This window comes from Lampetra fluviatilis, unplaced genomic scaffold (assembly GCF_964198595.1).
Source record: "Lampetra fluviatilis unplaced genomic scaffold, kcLamFluv1.1 SCAFFOLD_1361, whole genome shotgun sequence".
In the NCBI taxonomy this organism is placed as follows: domain Eukaryota; kingdom Metazoa; phylum Chordata; class Hyperoartia; order Petromyzontiformes; family Petromyzontidae; genus Lampetra; species Lampetra fluviatilis.
In genome coordinates this window covers 2501-19243 of record NW_027620856.1, presented here as the reverse complement: position 1 = coordinate 19243, position 16743 = coordinate 2501, and the positions used below count along the sequence as shown (strand labels likewise).

The 16743-nt window shown below is 52.0% G+C and overlaps 1 protein-coding gene across 1 annotated transcript in view; it reads right to left on the bottom strand.

The window, feature by feature from the left end:
* Positions 1–1436: 1436 nt before the first annotated feature.
* Positions 1437–16743, bottom strand: part of LOC144954441 (angiotensin-converting enzyme 2-like) — a 16241-nt gene continuing 934 nt past the window's right edge. The window contains exons 2-10 of the mRNA XM_078884943.1: positions 16177–16343; positions 12543–12769; positions 10302–10446; positions 9451–9549; positions 7943–8065; positions 6249–6427; positions 4723–4781; positions 2879–2976; positions 1437–1557 (exon numbers count right to left, since the gene is read on the bottom strand). Of these exons, the coding sequence (XP_078741069.1) occupies positions 1437–1557; positions 2879–2976; positions 4723–4781; positions 6249–6427; positions 7943–8065; positions 9451–9549; positions 10302–10446; positions 12543–12769; positions 16177–16343 (1218 nt within the window). The remainder of the gene's footprint in view (positions 1558–2878; positions 2977–4722; positions 4782–6248; positions 6428–7942; positions 8066–9450; positions 9550–10301; positions 10447–12542; positions 12770–16176; positions 16344–16743) is intronic.

Here is a 16743-nt window from a genome sequence, read left to right as displayed (position 1 = left end):
CCCCCGTGTCCACTTCTAGCCCCGCCCACTTCCACCCCCCCCCCGTGTCCACTTCTAGCCCCGCCCACTTCCACCCCCCCCGTGTCCACTTCTAGCCCCGCCCACTTCCACCCCCCCCTGTCCACTTCTAGCCCCGCCCACTTCCACCCTCCCCCTGTCCACTTCTAGCCCCGCCCACTTCCACCCCCCCGTGTCCACTTCTAGCCCCGCCCACTTCCACCCTCCCCCCCCTCCAGCCTCACGTCCTCTCTCCCCCTATCGCTCACGTGGCTCCTCCCCCTACCCCACACCCCGCCCCCCTCTTTCTCTCCCCCGTTGCTCCTCCCCCTTTCTTACCTATACAGCAGAGGTCGCAACCGGGTACCCGATACCCGTACCCTACCCAATACCCGGCTACCCGTACCCGGCCGGGTACGGGTACCCGTTTGCGACCCTGGTGCGGCCGTTGTACGGTACGGGTAGGCCGTTTGTCACTCATTTCCCAACGTCTTGTCTCTTCTCACGATTCAAGTTCCTAGAATCAACCCACCCGCGCCTGCAACATGGCTTCATCCCAGAGGTTGCAACCGGCTACCCGTACCCGTACCCTACCCATACCCGGCCGGGTACGGGTAGGGTACTGGTACGGGTAGCCGTTTGCAACCCTGGTGCGGCCGGGTACGGAATCAAAACCCGTTTGCGACCTCTGCTATATAAACTTAATTTGGAGCTTTCGTGACTGCAGGAATTCTTCTTTGGTTCTTTCGGTAAAGTGACGTATAAAGATAAAATAATAAATTAAATTAAATACTAGCATACGACGTTTCGATTGCAACACAAGCAATCATCATCAGGTATAAATTAAATAGGAACACAAATCTAGTATACTTAGAAATGGAATGTGATACAACAGAGAGTCGGATAACATAACAGTCAACACCCTATCTGGTTGAAAGAACGTAATCAACCAGATAGGGTGTTGACTGTTATGTTATCCGACTCTCTGTTGTATTACATTACATCTCTGCTATATAACCCCTTGCCACGTCAGCCCTCTCCACCTGATGACGATTGCTTGTGTTGCAATGGAAACGTCGTGATTTGTGTCATTTCATTTTATTTTTTTCTACCCACGTGACGTTACCGAAAGAACCACAGAGTATGGATTCCTGCAGTCACGAAAGCTTCTAATCAAGATTGGAGAGTCTTCGACTTACGAACAACACCCGAATGTAGCTCTCTGTGTGATGAGTCTGTGTGTCTCTGTGTGTCTCTGTGTGTCTCTGTGTCTCTATGATGAGTCTATGGGTCTCTATGTGTCTCTGTGTGTCTCTGTGTGTCTCTGTGTGTCTCTATGATGAGTCTATGGGTCTCTATGTGTCTCTGTGTGTCTCTGTGTGTCTCTGTGTGTCTCTGTGTGTCTCTGTGTGTCTCTGTGTGTCTCTGTGTGTCTCTGCTCACCTGACAGCGGCCTGGACGTCTGCTAGCGGCACCACGGTGGACGCGTCGCCCGGGTGGCGCACCAGGAAGTAGAAGGAGACCCGCGGTGTCTCTCTGAAGACGACGACGTTCTCCACACTAGAGACACACAGACACAGAGACAGAGACACACAGACACAGACACACAGACACAGAGACAGAGACACACAGAGACACAGATACACACAGAGACACAGATACACATAGAGACACAGACACAGAGACACAGAGACAGAGAGACACAGAGACACAGAGACACAGACAAACAGAGACACAGAGACACAGAGACACAGACACAGAAACACAGAGACACAGATACACAGACACACAGAGAGACACAGACACAGAGACACAGACACACACAGAGACACAGACACACAGACACACAGAGACACAGCGACAGAGACACAGAGACACAGACACACAGAGACACAGACACACACAGACACAGAGACACAGACACACAGATACACAGCGACACAGACACACAGAGACACAGACACACACAGACACACAGATACACAGACACACAGAGACACAGAGACACAGACACACAGATACACAGACACAGACACACAGAGACAGAGACACAGACACAGACACAGAAACACAGAGACACAGACACACAGATACACAGACACAGACACACAGAGACAGAGACACAGACACAGAAACACAGAGACACAGACACAGAGACACAGACACACACAGAGACACAGACACAGACACATACACATAGAGACACAGACACAGAGACACAGAGACACAGAGACACAGAGACACAGAGACACAGACACAGAAACACAGATACACACAGAGACACAGACACAGAAACACAGAAACACAGACACACAGACACAGAGACACAGACACACAGAGAGACACAGACACAGAGACACAGACACAGAAACACAGACACACAGAGACACAGAGACACAGACACACAGAGACACAGACACACAGAGACACAGCGACAGAGACACAGAGACACAGACACACAGAGACACAGACACACAGAGACACAGACACACAGAGACACAGACACACAGAGACACAGACACAGAGACACAGAGACACAGACACACAGAGACACAGACACACAGAGACACAGACACACAGAGACACAGAGACTGTGAGTGTGGTTCACGTGGTAGTGAATGTGGATCACGTGGTGGTGAATGTGGATCACGTGGTAGTGAATGTGGATCACGTGGTGGTGAATGTGGATCACGTGGTAGTGAATGTGGATCACGTGGTGGTGAATGTGGATCACGTGGTGGTGAATGTGGATCACGTGGTAGTGAATGTGGATCACGTGGTGGTGAATGTGGATCACGTGGTGGTGAATGTGGATCACGTGGTAGTGAATGTGGATCACGTGGTGGTGAATGTGGATCACGTGGTAGTGAATGTGACTCACTCGTACGGCACCTCCTCCCCGAGGCTGCGGCTGAACTTGCGCATGGCGTAGGCCGTGACGGAGCGGAACAGGTAGAGCTCCGACTCGTTCCACTCGTACTGCACACACGGAGACACGGAGACACGGAGACACACCACGTGGGGGACACGGAGACACCACGTGGGGGACACGGAGACACCACGTGGGGGACACGGAGACACGGAGACACGGAGACACACCACGTGGGGGACACGGAGACACACCACGTGGGGGACACGGAGACACGGAGACACCACGTGGGGGACACGGAGACACCACGTGGGGGACACGGAGACACGGAGACACACCACGTGGGGGACACGGAGACACCACGTGGGGGACACGGAGACACCACGTGGGGGACACGGAGACACGGAGACACGGAGACACACCACGTGGGGGACACGGAGACACGGAGACACCACGTGGGGGACACGGAGACACCACGTGGGGGACACGGAGACACGGAGACACGGAGACACCACGTGGGGGACACGGAGACACCACGTGGGGGACACGGAGACACCACGTGGGGGACACGGAGACACGGAGACACGGAGACACACCACGTGGGGGACACGGAGACACGGAGACACGGAGACACACCACGTGGGGGACACGGAGACACCACGTGGGGGACACGGAGACACGGAGACACACCACGTGGGGGACACGGAGACACCACGTGGGGGACACGGAGACACCACGTGGGGGACACGGAGACACCACGTGGGGGGACACGGAGACACGGAGACACGGAGACACACCACGTGGGGGACACAGAGACACCACGTGGGGGACACGGAGACACCACGTGGGGGACACAGAGACACGGAGACACACCACGTGGGGGACACGGAGACACTGGGACAGAGACACGGAGACACTGGGACACGGGGATAATGAGACACGGGGACGGTGAGACACGGGGACACTGGGACAGAGACACGGAGACACTGAGGGATCTTTCCGTCTATAGGTGCTGCTATTGTACTCGCTAATGGCACTTGCCCCTACAGCCTGCTAGAGGCTACACGGGGGACCTTTGTCTGTGTGTCTATAGCTGCCACTCACAGCACTTGCCCCTACAGCCTGCTGGAGGCTACACGGGGGACCTTTGTCTGTGTGTCTACAGCTGCTACTCGCCACTTGCCCCTACAGCCTGCTAGAGGCTACACGGGGGACCTTTGTCTGTGTGTCTATAGCTGCTACTCGCTAACAGCACTTGCCCCCAGTCTGTTAGAGGCTGCAGGGGGTACTTTGTCTGTGCGTCTATATGCGCTGCTGCTACTCGCCACTCACAGCACTTGCCCCATAATCTGACGGAGGCTACACAGGGGACCTCTGTCTGTGTGGCTATAGCTGCTGCTGCTACTCGCTAACAGCACTTGCCCCTACAGCCTGCTAGAGGCTACACGGGGGACCTCTGTCTGTGTGTCTATAGCTGCTGCTGCTACTCGCCACTTGCCCCCACAGCCTTCTAGAGGCTACACGGGGGACCTTTGTCTGTGTGTCCATAGGTGCTACTGCTACTCACAGCACTTGCCCCATAGTCTGACGGAGGCTACACGGGGGACCTTTGTCTGTGTGTCTATAGGCGCTGCTACTCTCGCTAATGGCACTTGCCCCTACAGACTGCTAGAGGCTACACGGGGCACATTTGTCTGTGTGTCTATAGCTGCCACTCACAGCACTTGCCCCATAGTCTGACGGAGGCTACACGGGGGACCTTTGTCTGTGTGTCTACAGCTGCCACTCACAGCACTTGCCCCATAGTCTGACGGAGGCTACACGGGGGACCTTTGTCTGTGCGTGCGTCCACTCACGGCATCGTCCCCCATCTCCGCCTGGAGACTGATTCTCACTTTCATGGCGTCGTTGAGGTCTGGTGGCAGTGGGGGGGGGGCAAGGTGGGAGGCGAGAAAATCACACATCACAGAGCACAGAAACGTCCCCACACAGCAAGGCCGGAGCCATGGAATCAACATTTGGGGGGGGCAAATTTTCTAGGGGGGCTAGGGCCCCCCCCCCAAGAAAACCAGAAAAAAAAATTTGAAAAATAATTTCCTGATTTCTATTTAAATCTTTTTTCGTGACTGCAGGGATTCATCTTCTTGGTTCTTTCGGTAAAGTCACCACGTAGAAGGGAAGTAATAAAATAATAAAATTAAAACATAATAAAATTTCGATTTAAAGCTTTCGTAACTGCAGGGATTCTTCTTCTTGGATCTTTCGGTAAAGTCACGTAGAAGGGAAATAATAAAATAATAAAAATAAAACATAATAAAATAATTCTCACGACGTTTCGGCCACAACGCAAGAATCCGTCTTCAGGTGAAAAATGAATGAATGAATGAAGAATTTCTCCACCTGAGGACGGCTACTTGCGTGGTGGCCGAAACGTCGTGAGAATTATTTTATTATGTTTTATTTTTACTATTTTATTATTTCCCTTCTACGTGACTTTACCGAAAGAACCAAGAAGATGAATCCCTGCAGTCACGAAAGCTTTAAATCGAAAAATAAAAGATGATGATGTTGATGATGATGTTGATGATGATGTTGATGTTAATGATGATGATATTGATGATGATGATGTGAATGATGATGATGTTGATGATGATGATGTGAATGACGCTGTCTTTCCGACAGACCTGTTCTTCACCTGAGGACGGCTGCTTGCGTTGTGGCCGAAACGTCGTGAGAATTATTTTATTATGTTTTATTTTTATTATTTTATTACTTCTCTTCTTCGTGATGACTTTACCGAAAGAACCAAGAAGAAGAATTGCCTGCCTAAAAAATATTTAAAAAACTCACTAATGCATGGGATGGACTTTTTATTTATTTACGATAATAATTTCGAGTGTGTTGTGTTACGTTGCTCGGTTTTAACTTTTTTTTATATTTACCATTTCTTGTTTCATTGTATGTAATGGCAGATATTATAGATGAATAATGTACAACCATGAACCACAGTTACATCGACAGAAATCTACGCATTGATTTATATGAAGACAAGTCCAGATATTGTGGTCAAGATTTAGCAAATTGTTCTTTATATTTACAAAGCATCGCAATTAATTTTTTGTCATACCAAAATATTGGGGGGGGGGGGGGCATTTTGAGCATATTTGAATATTGGGGGGGGGATGTCCCCTCCCCCAATATATTTTACGGCCTTGCCACACACACACACGTGTACACACACACACACACGTGTACACACACACACGCCACGTGTACACACACACACGCCACGTGTACACACACACACACGTGTCCACGTGGACACCACGTGGTGTGAGTGACCACGTGGTCGTGAGTGTGTGTCCCACTGCCCCGTACTCACAGGGCGCCCAGGCGGGGTCCCAGCCCACGGTCTGGCCGTGCCTGCGGTTGTCCTCCTGCAGCCAGCGGTACAGGGGCTCGAAGTAGTCGATGAGAGGCTTCGAGTCCATGGTGGTGGTGGAGGCGACCTGCTCCAGGGCCTTGGTCCACGCCTCCGACTTGCCCAGCTTCAGCATGTTGCTGACGACGGCGGGGGGGGGGGGACGTCACGGCGATGACGTCATCGGTGACGGCGTTGCCGTCATAATCATCGTCGTCATTGTCTTCGTCGTCGTCGTCATCATCGTCATCGTCGTCATCGTCGTCATCATCATCATCGTCATCGTCGTCATCATCGTCATCATCATCGTCGTCATCGTGATCATCATCGTCATCGTTGTCGTCATCGTCTTCATCATCGTCGTCATCATCATCGTCATCGTCGTCATCGTCGTCATCATCATCATCGTCGTCATCATCGTCGTCATCATCATCGTCGTCATGGTCGTCATCATCGTCATCACTTTTTAATATCACGGTTATTATTGTTATTATTCTAGAGTGTTGTTGGTGTTGTTGTGTTCAGTTTGTATTCCTTCTCCCACACCACTAAGTAGCCACGGTTGGCTACGTACGGTGCGAAAGAAGTTCAACACACACCCACACACAAACACACACACACTGACACACACTGACACACAGACTGACACACACACTGACACACACTGACACACACATGCACTGATACACACACACACACTGACACACACACACTGACACATACACACACTGACACACAGATACAAGACAAAGCTACACACACAGCCACACACACACACTGACACACACACACAGACACACACACAGACACACACACACAGCCACACACACACACAGCCACACACACACACAGCCACACACACACAGCCACACACAGCCACACACAGCCACACACACACAGCCACACACACACACACAGACACACACACTGACACACACACACACTGACACACAGACACAAGACAAAGATACACACACACAGCCACACACACACACTGACACACACACACAGCCACACACAGCCACACACAGCCACACACACACACTGACACACACACACAGCCACACACACAGCCACACACACACACACTGACACACAGCCACACACACTGACACACAGCCACACACACTGACACACAGCCACACACACACACGCAGCCACACACACACACATACGCACACACTGACATACACACACACACAGCCACACACACACAGCCACACATACACACACACACACAGACAGACACACACACACAGACACACACACAGCCACACACACAGACACACACACACACAGCCACACACACAGACACACACACACAGCCACAGACACACACACAGACACACACACAGACACTAACACACACACAGCCACAAACACACACACATACACACACACAGCCACACACACACAAACACACACACAGCCACACACACACAGACACACACACTAACACACACACAGCCACACACACAGACACACACACACACAGCCACACACACACAGACACACACACACACAGACACACACACAGACACACACAGCCACACACACAGCCACACACACACACACAAACACACACAGACACACACACACATACACACACACACTGACACACACACACTCTCTTGTCATCGCCGCATTTCTCTCACATGAGCTTCTCGCCGGCCTCTGTCGATCCGTCGATGTCGCATTTGTAGACGGGACCCACGTGACCCGCCGCTGTGCACAGAGCCACCTGGAACTGGAACTGCAGAATAGTCCTCGTGTAGTACCTGCGGAGAGAGGTGGACGGTGTTGACTACCTCGCCTGGTACGCGGGAGGTCGTGGGTTCGATCCCGACCCTGACGATGCCTGCTGCTGCTGTATATTTGGAGTTTGCGTGTCTCTCTCATCATCATCATCACGGTGGCTAGGAGATGTTAACTACCTCGCCTGGTGTGCAGGAGGTCGTGGGTTTGATCCAGCCCCTGATGCCTGCTGCTGTGTATCTGGAGTTTGCGTGTCTCTCTCTCTACGCGTTTAGGCCGTTTGGGCTGTTAGAAATGTCCACGTGGCAGAGGTCGCAAACGGGTTTTGATTCCTTACCCGTACCCGGCCGCACCAGGGTCGCAAACGGGTACCCGTACCCGGCCGTACCCGTACCCGGCCGGGTACGGGTAGGGTACGGGTATCGGGTACCTGATTGCGACCTCTGGGATGAAGCCACGTTGCAGGCGCGGGTGGGTTGATTCTAGGAACTTGAATTGTGAGAAGAGACAAGACGTTGGGAAATGAGTGACAAACGGTGACTCACCAGTGACTCACGGCCTACCCGTACCCGTTCGCACCAGGGTCGCAAACGGCTACCCGTACCCGGCCGGGTACGGGTAGCCGGGTATCGGGTAGGGTACGGGTATCGGGTACCCGGTTGCGACCTCTGCCACGTGGCGGCGATAAGCCATCACTTTGCGATGGGCACGATCGCTTAGCTGCTGCCTGGCAGCTTAGTGGGGGACCTCACACCTGGTGGAAATGTAAAACAAAAGAGTTAATATCGGTTTAAAGCTTTCGTGACTGCAGGGATTCATCTTCTTGGTTCTTTCACGTAGAAGGGAAGTAATAAAATAATAAAAATAAAACATAATAAAATTAAAAAAATCAAACATAATAAAATAATTCTCACGACGTTTCGGCCACAACTATGTAGTTTATACTTTAGCTTTTTTACGTGGTTGTTTAGTAACTGCAGCTACATACTATTAACATTCTTTCCTTTTGTTAATGCTACCCCCATCCCCTCCCTTTGATGCTGCTAATCCTGCATAATGCACGGGCATAATATGACTTTGAAACCCCCCGCCCACCTCCTACGCATTTCCCATAAATATGCTAAATTCCTCTTGATATGCAAATGATGTTGTCAAGACGCTCTTCTTCCCCCCTCCAACCCAGCAGCTTATATAGAAGCTCCAAGCTTGGTGGTGTCTCATTCTTCACCTGAGGACGGCTGCTTGCGTTGCGGCCGAAACGTCGTGAGAATTATTTATTATGTTTGATTTTTATTATTTTATTACTTCCCTTCTACGTGACTTTACCGAAAGAACCAAAAAGAAGAAAAGAGTTGATAGTTTAAGTTTAGGTGGCAGAGAGAGAGAGAGAGGGGGGGGGGGGGGTTACCGTATGAATGAGTAGTCATTGGCGACGTGAAACAGGACGGCTGGATCACAGTACTCCTCGTTGTGCAGGATGGGTTCCACAACTCCCACCATCTCTCGTCTACATGGAGACACACACACAGATATAGATACACACAGAGACACACACACACAGACATAGAGACACACACAGCCACACACAGACACACACACACAGAGACACACACAGACACACACACACACACACATAGAGACACACACACAGAGACACACAGACACACAGAGACACACACACAGACATAGAGACACACACACACAGACACACAAAGACACACACACAGAGACACACACACAGAGACACACACACAGACATAGAGACACACACACAGATACACACACGTGATGGAGGGATGGAGGTGAGGGGACTGAGGGAGGGGAAGGAGGGAGGGAGGAAGGGGAGGGAGGGGAGGGATGGAGGTGAGGGGAGGGAAGGGAGGGAGGGGGGAGGGAGGGAGTGGAGGGAGGGGGGAGGGGACGGAGGGGGGACGGGGGAGGGTGAAAGGGAGGGAGGGGAGGGAGAGAAGGAGGGAGGGGAAGGAGGGGGGGAGGGAGGGGGACGGGGGAGGGAGGTAGGGGGGGGTGAAAGGGAGGGAGGGGAGGGAGGGAGGAGGGAAGAAGGGAGGGAGGGGAGGGAGTGGAAGGAGGGGGGAGGGAGGGAGGGAGGGGAGGGAGAAAGGGAGGGAGTGAGGGGAGGGAGTGGAAGGAGGGGGGAGGGAGGGAGGGGGGACGGGGGAGGGGGTGGGAGAAGGGGAGGGAGGAAGGGATGGAGGTGAGGGGAGGCAGGGAGGGAGGGAGTGCTGGCTGCTGGCTCACTTCATCTGCCACCAGGTCTTCATCCACTGGTCGCGAGGGATGTCCCCTGAGAAGACCTTCCAGCGCCACTGCTCCAGCGAGAGCGTGAAGGGCAGCGTGGCCACGATGGTGAGCGCCTGCTTCAGCAGGAAGTTCATGTCGCTCTCTGACCGAGGGCCCGAGAGAGAAAAAAATGTAACTCGTAAAAACAAAGTTTTTCACTATAAATCCTTTATAAGCGTGGCGGCTAGAGTCCTCTCGTCCTCTGGCTTGAGATGGCTGCCACCTATGGGTCAGATGATTGCCTGCCACCATTAAGCAATTGGTAATTACATATAATTTATTTTTTTCCTAAAAAGTGTAAAATTTAGGAAAATTTTTTTCACGAAAATTAATTGTCACGCACAACGAGTCTGTGTGCAAAATGTCAGCTCGATTGGATCACGGGAAGTGGGTTAAAAAACGACCGAAAGATTTGCACGGTCCTAAGCAAGCAAGCACGCAAGCAAGCAAGCAAGTGAACTTAATATAAAGGATTTAAAAATAGAGACGAGTGATGGAGTGAGGGGGGCCGCTGAGCCCCCCCCCCCCCCCACACGTAAGCCTCTCACGTAGAGGTCGCTGTCTCAGGGTGTGTGTCTCAGGGTGTGTGTCTCAGGGTGTGTGTCTCAGGGTGTGTGTCTCACCGTGTGTGTCTCACCGTGTGTGTCTCACCGTGTGTGTCTCACCGTGTGTGTGTCACCGTGTGTGTCTCACCGTGTGTGTCTCACCGTGTGTGTCTCACCGTGTGTGTCTCAGGGTGTGTGTGTGTCACCGTGTGAGTGTCTCACTGTGTGTGTCTCACTATGTGTGTCTTGTGGTGTGTGTCTCACCGTATGTGTCTCACCGTGTGTGTCTCAGGGTGTGTGTCTCAGGCTGTGTCTCACTGTGTGTCTCACCGTGTGTGTCTTGCGGTTTGTGTCTCACCGTGTGTGTCTCACCGTGTGTGTCTCACTGTGTGTGCCTCCGTGTGTCTCACCGTGTGTCTCACCGTGTGTCTCACCGTGTGTCTCTGTGTCTCTCCGTGTGTCTCTCCGTGTGTCTCTGTGTGTCTCTGTGTGTCTCCGTGTATCTCCGTGTCTCACCGTGTGTCTCCGTGTGGCTCACCGTGTGTCTCCGTGTCTCACCGTGTGCCCCACGTGTGTCTCCGTGTGTCTCACCGTGTGTCCCCGTGTGTCTCACCGTGTGTCCCCGTGTGTCTCCGCGTGTCTCCGTGTGTCTCCGTGTGTCCCCGTGTGTCTCCGCGTGTCTCCGTGTGTCTCCGTGTGTCCCCGTGTGTCTCCGCGTGTCTCCGTGTGTCTCACTGTGTGTCTCTCCGTGTGTCTCCGTGTGTCTCACGGTGTGTGTGTCTCACCGTGTGTCTCCGCGTGTCTCACCGTGTCTCTCCGTGTGTCTCACCGTGTGTGTCTCAGGGTGTGTGTCTCAGGGTGTGTGTCTCTGTGTGTGTGTCTCGCGGTGTGTGTCTTACCTTGTGTCCCACGTGTCTCACCGTGTGTCTCTGTGTCTCCGCGTGTCTCCGTGTGTCTCCGTGTGTGTCTCACCATGTGTCTCTCCGTGTGTCTCTCCGTGTGTCTCACCGTGTGGCTCCGTGTGTCTCACCGTGTGTGTCTCACTGTGTGTGTGTCTCAGGGTGTGTGTCTCAGGGTGTGTGTCTTAGGGTGTGTGTCTCACTGTGTGTGTCTCACTTTGTGTGTCTCACTGTGTGTGTCTCACTGTGTGTGTCTTGTGGTGTGTGTCTCACTGTGTGTGTCTCACCGTGTGTGTCTCAGGGTGTGTCTCACTGTGTGTGTCTCAGGGTGTGTCTCACCGTGTGTGTCTCACTGTGTGTGTCTCACTGTGTGTGTCTCAGGGTGTGTCTCAGGGTGTGTCTCACCGTGTGTGTCTCACTGTGTGTGTCTCACCGTGTGTGTGTCACTGTGTGTGTGTCTCACTGTGTGTGTCTCAGGGTGTGTGTCTCAGGGTGTGTGTCTCACTGTGTGTGTCACTGTGTGTGTGTCTCACTGTGTGTGTCTCACTGTGTGTGTCTTGTGGTGTGTGTCTCACTGTGTGTGTCACTGTGTGTGTGTCTCACTGTGTGTGTCTCACTGTGTGTGTGTCTTGTGGTGTGTGTCTCACTGTGTGTGTCTCACCGTGTCTCACCGTGTGTGTCTCACCGTGTGTCTCCGTGTCTCTCCGCGTGTCTCACCGTGTGTCTACCCCACGTGTCCCCACGCCTACCCTCACCTTCGTCGTCCGTGAACCCTGGCGGCAGGAGCCCCAGCTTGCCCAGGTGCGCCGGTGTTGCGGCCGAGAGGCTCATGATCTCTCCCACGGCCTCGTGGAAGCCCTCGTTGGCTCCGTCACGCAGCAGCCAGGGCAGCGGCGCGTACTCCATGTCGTACTGCAGGTGGCCCATCTCGTGGTGTGCCGTCAGGAAGTCGTCCATGTTCACCTTGCCGCACATCTTGATCCTGTAGCGGCGGAGGGGAGGACGTCGCGACGGGCGAAAGGAAGCAAATCGCGCGAAATCGTTTTTACACGGTGACTTTCGGACCGCAGTCCACTCACTGGCATTGACTGTGTTATCTTGTCTTCTTGGTTCTTTCGGTAAAGTCACGTAGAAGGGAAGTAATAATATAAAAAAAATTATTATAATAACATAATAAAAATCAAACATAATCAAATACAATTCTCACGACGTTTCGGCCACAACGCAAGCAGCCATCCTCAGGTGAAGAACAGGTCTGTCGGAAAGACAGTGTCTGAATGAGAATGATTTTATTATGATTTATATTTTTATTATTTTATTATTTCCCTTCTACGTTATTTTACCGAAAGAACCAAGAAGATGAATCCCTGCAGTCACGAAAGCTTTACATCGAAATGTGTATCTTCTCCACAGGGAATGCATTATTAGCTCCGCTGCGGGTCTCCTATCACCGCTCTCCCATTGACATGTTTCGCTGCTTCTACATACAATTAACATTCTCTCCCTTTGTTAATGCTACCCCCTACCCCCCTCCCTTTGATGCTGCGAGTCCTGCATAATGCACGGGCATAATATAACTCTGAAACCCCCCGCCCACCTCCTACGCATTCCCATAAATATGCTAAATTCCTCTTGATATGCAAATTATGTTGTCAAGGCGCCCTTCTTCCCCCCTCCAACCCAGCAGCTTAAATAGACGCTCCAAGCTTGGCGGTGTCTCATTCTTCACCTGAGGACGGCTGCTTGCGTTGTAGCCGAAATGTCGTGAGAATTATTTATTATGTTTTATTTTTATTATTTTATTACTTCCCTTCTACGTGACTTTACCGAAAGAACCAAGAAGATGAGTTTTTACACTATGAGACATCTCCTTTACCAGTGGCAAAACATAGTGATAGGTTTTTACACTTTCAACTGGTACAAAAACTGACACCTTTATACGAGGCATCATGTTTGCAATAACCACAACACAAGCAGTCAAAATGCAAACAAAAAGAAACAACTCTGATAATGTATGCACTATCTTTCAAGTTGATTGGTCCACACCCGAGACAGCTTTTCTTAGAGCCTAGTTTCATTGGTTTTGTACCAGTTGAAAGTGTAAAAACCTATTACTATATTTTGCCACTGGTAAAGGAGATGTCTCATAGTGTAAATGCTAACCCCGAGCTCTCAATACTCTGATAGTGCGCTGTCTTTGAGTTGTACACCTTTTGGCGTCATCTGGTCCAACGCCAATGGAGACTAGGCTCTAAGAAAAGCTGTCTCGGGTGTGGACCAATCAACTTAAAGGACAGTGCATATCATTATCATCATCAGAGTTGTTTCTTTTTGTTTACATTTTGACTGCTTGTGTTGTGGTTATTGCAAACATGATGCCTTGTATAAAGGTGTCAGTTTTTGTACCAGTTGAAAGGGTAAAAACCTATCGCGAAATAGTTTTTTAGTTAATTTTTTCTACCAGGCAAGGCGCCACGAAGCCTCATGGTTATTTTTCAGAAGCGACCCTGGTCATCCGCAAACGATAGCTCGATGAAGACGGCTCATCGCATGGAAATCCATAGCAGCAGTCAAATACTACGAACCGGAGGAGCGGAAGGAAAATCCACACGACCACAAACCCACGACCTCCTGCGTACCTGGCGAGGTAGTCAACATCTCGCAAAAAATTACAGGCGTCATCAGGGGTCGGGATCGAACCCACGACCTCCTGTATACCAGGCGAGGTAGTTAACATCTCCTAGCCACCGTGATGATGATGAGAGAGAGAGACACGCAAACTCCAAACATACAGCAGCAGGCGTCAGGGTCGGGATTGAACCCACGACCTCCCGCACACCGGGCGAGGTAGTCAACATCTCCTAGCCACCGTGATGATGAGAGAGAGAGACACAAACTCCAAATATACAGCAGCAGCAGCAGGCGACGTCAGGGTCGGAATGGAACCCACGACCTCCTGCGTACCAGGCGAGGTAGTCAACATCTCACCAAATTACCGGCGTCGTTAGAGGGTCGGGATGGAACCCACGACCTCCTGCGTACCAGGCGAGGTAGTCAACATCTCCTAGCCCTGTAGACCAGGCGAGGTAGTCAACATCTCCTAGCCCTGTAGACCAGGCGAGGTAGTTAACATCTCCTAGCCAATGTGATGATGAGAGAGAGAAACACGCAAACTCCAAATATACAGCAACAGCAGCAGGCATCGCCAGAGGGTCGGGATCGAACCCACGACCTCCTGCGTACCAGGCGAGGTAGTCAACATCTCTCAGTGTCTGGGATTGAACCCACGACCTCCTGCGTACCAGGCGAGGTAGTCAACATCTCTCAGTGTCTGGGATTGAACCCACGACCTCCTGCGTACCAGGCGAGGTAGTCAACATCTCTCAGTGTCTGGGATTGAACCCACGACCTCCTGCGTACCAGGCGAGGTAGTCAACATCTCTCAGTGTCTGAGATCGAACCCACGACCTCCTGCGTACCAGGCGAGGTAGTCAACATCTCTCAGTGTCTGGGATTGAACCCACGACCTCCCGCGTACCAGGCGAGGTAGTTAACATCTCCTAGCCCTGTACACCAGGCGAGGTAGTCAACATCTCTCAGTGTCTGGGATTGAACCCACGACCTCTCGCGTACCAGGCGAGGTGGTCAACATCTCTCAGTGTCTGGGATTGAACCCACGACCTCCTGCGTACCAGGCGAGGTAGTCAACATCTCTCAGTGTCTGGGATCGAACCCACGACCTCCTGCGTACCGGGCGAGGTAGTCAACATCTCTCAGTGTCTGGGATCGAACCCATGACCTCCTGCGTACCGGGCGAGGTAGTCAACATCTCTCAGTGTCTGGGATCGAACCCACAACCTCCTGCGTACCAGGCGAGGTAGTCAACATCTCTCAGTGTCTGAGATCGAACCCACGACCTCCTGCGTACCAGGCGAGGTAGTGAACATCTCTCAGTGTCTGGGATCGAACCCACGACATCCTGCGTACCAGGCGAGGTGGTCAACATCTCTCAGTGTCTGGGATTGAACCCACGACCTCTCGCGTACCAGGCGAGGTGGTCAACATCTCTGTGTCTGGGATTGAACCCACGCCCTCCTGCGTACCAGGCGAGGTAGTCAACATCTCTCAGTGTCTGGGATCGAACCCACGACCTCCCGCGTACCAGGCGAGGTAGTTAACATCTCTCAGTGTCTGGGATCGAACCCATGACCTCCTGCGTACCGGCGAGGTAGTCAACATCTCTCAGTGTCTGGGATTAAACCCACGCCCTCCCGCGTACCGGGCGAGGTAGTCAACATCTCTCAGTGTCTGGGATCGAACCCACGACCTCCTGCGTACCGGGCGAGGTGGTCAACATCTCCCCAGCCACCGGGCCGGGCCCTAGATCACCTGAAGTCCTGGCCGTTGCCCATGTCCCAGGCGGTGGGGTGGCACACGACGTCGCGCCCATCGTCCGGTCTCACGAGCATCGAGTGGTTCCAGAAGTTGTCGTTCATTGGCTGCAGGCCGATTGACTGGAAGAAGCGGTCTGCCGACTCGAAGATTTTCTTCACCTTCTTCCCAGCCCTGGGGGAGGGGGAGGAATGGGGGGGTGGGGTGTTGTTATGGTGGTGTAATGATGGTGTTGTGGTGGTGTAATGATGGTGTTGTGGTGGTGTTGTGGTGTTGGCATGGTGTTGTAATGATGGTGTTATGATGGTGTTATGATGGTGTTGTGGTGTTGTTATGATGGTGTTTGTTATGATGGTGTTGTTGTGGGTGGTGTTGTTATGATGGTGTTGTTATGATGGTGTTGTTATGATGGTGTTATGATGTTGTTGTGGTGTTGATATGATGGTGTTGTTATGATGGTGTTGTTGTGGTGGTGTTGTTATGATGGTGGTGTTGTCACGGTGTTGTTATGATGGTGTTCTTATGATGGTGTTGTCATGGTGTTGTTATGATGTTGTCATGGTG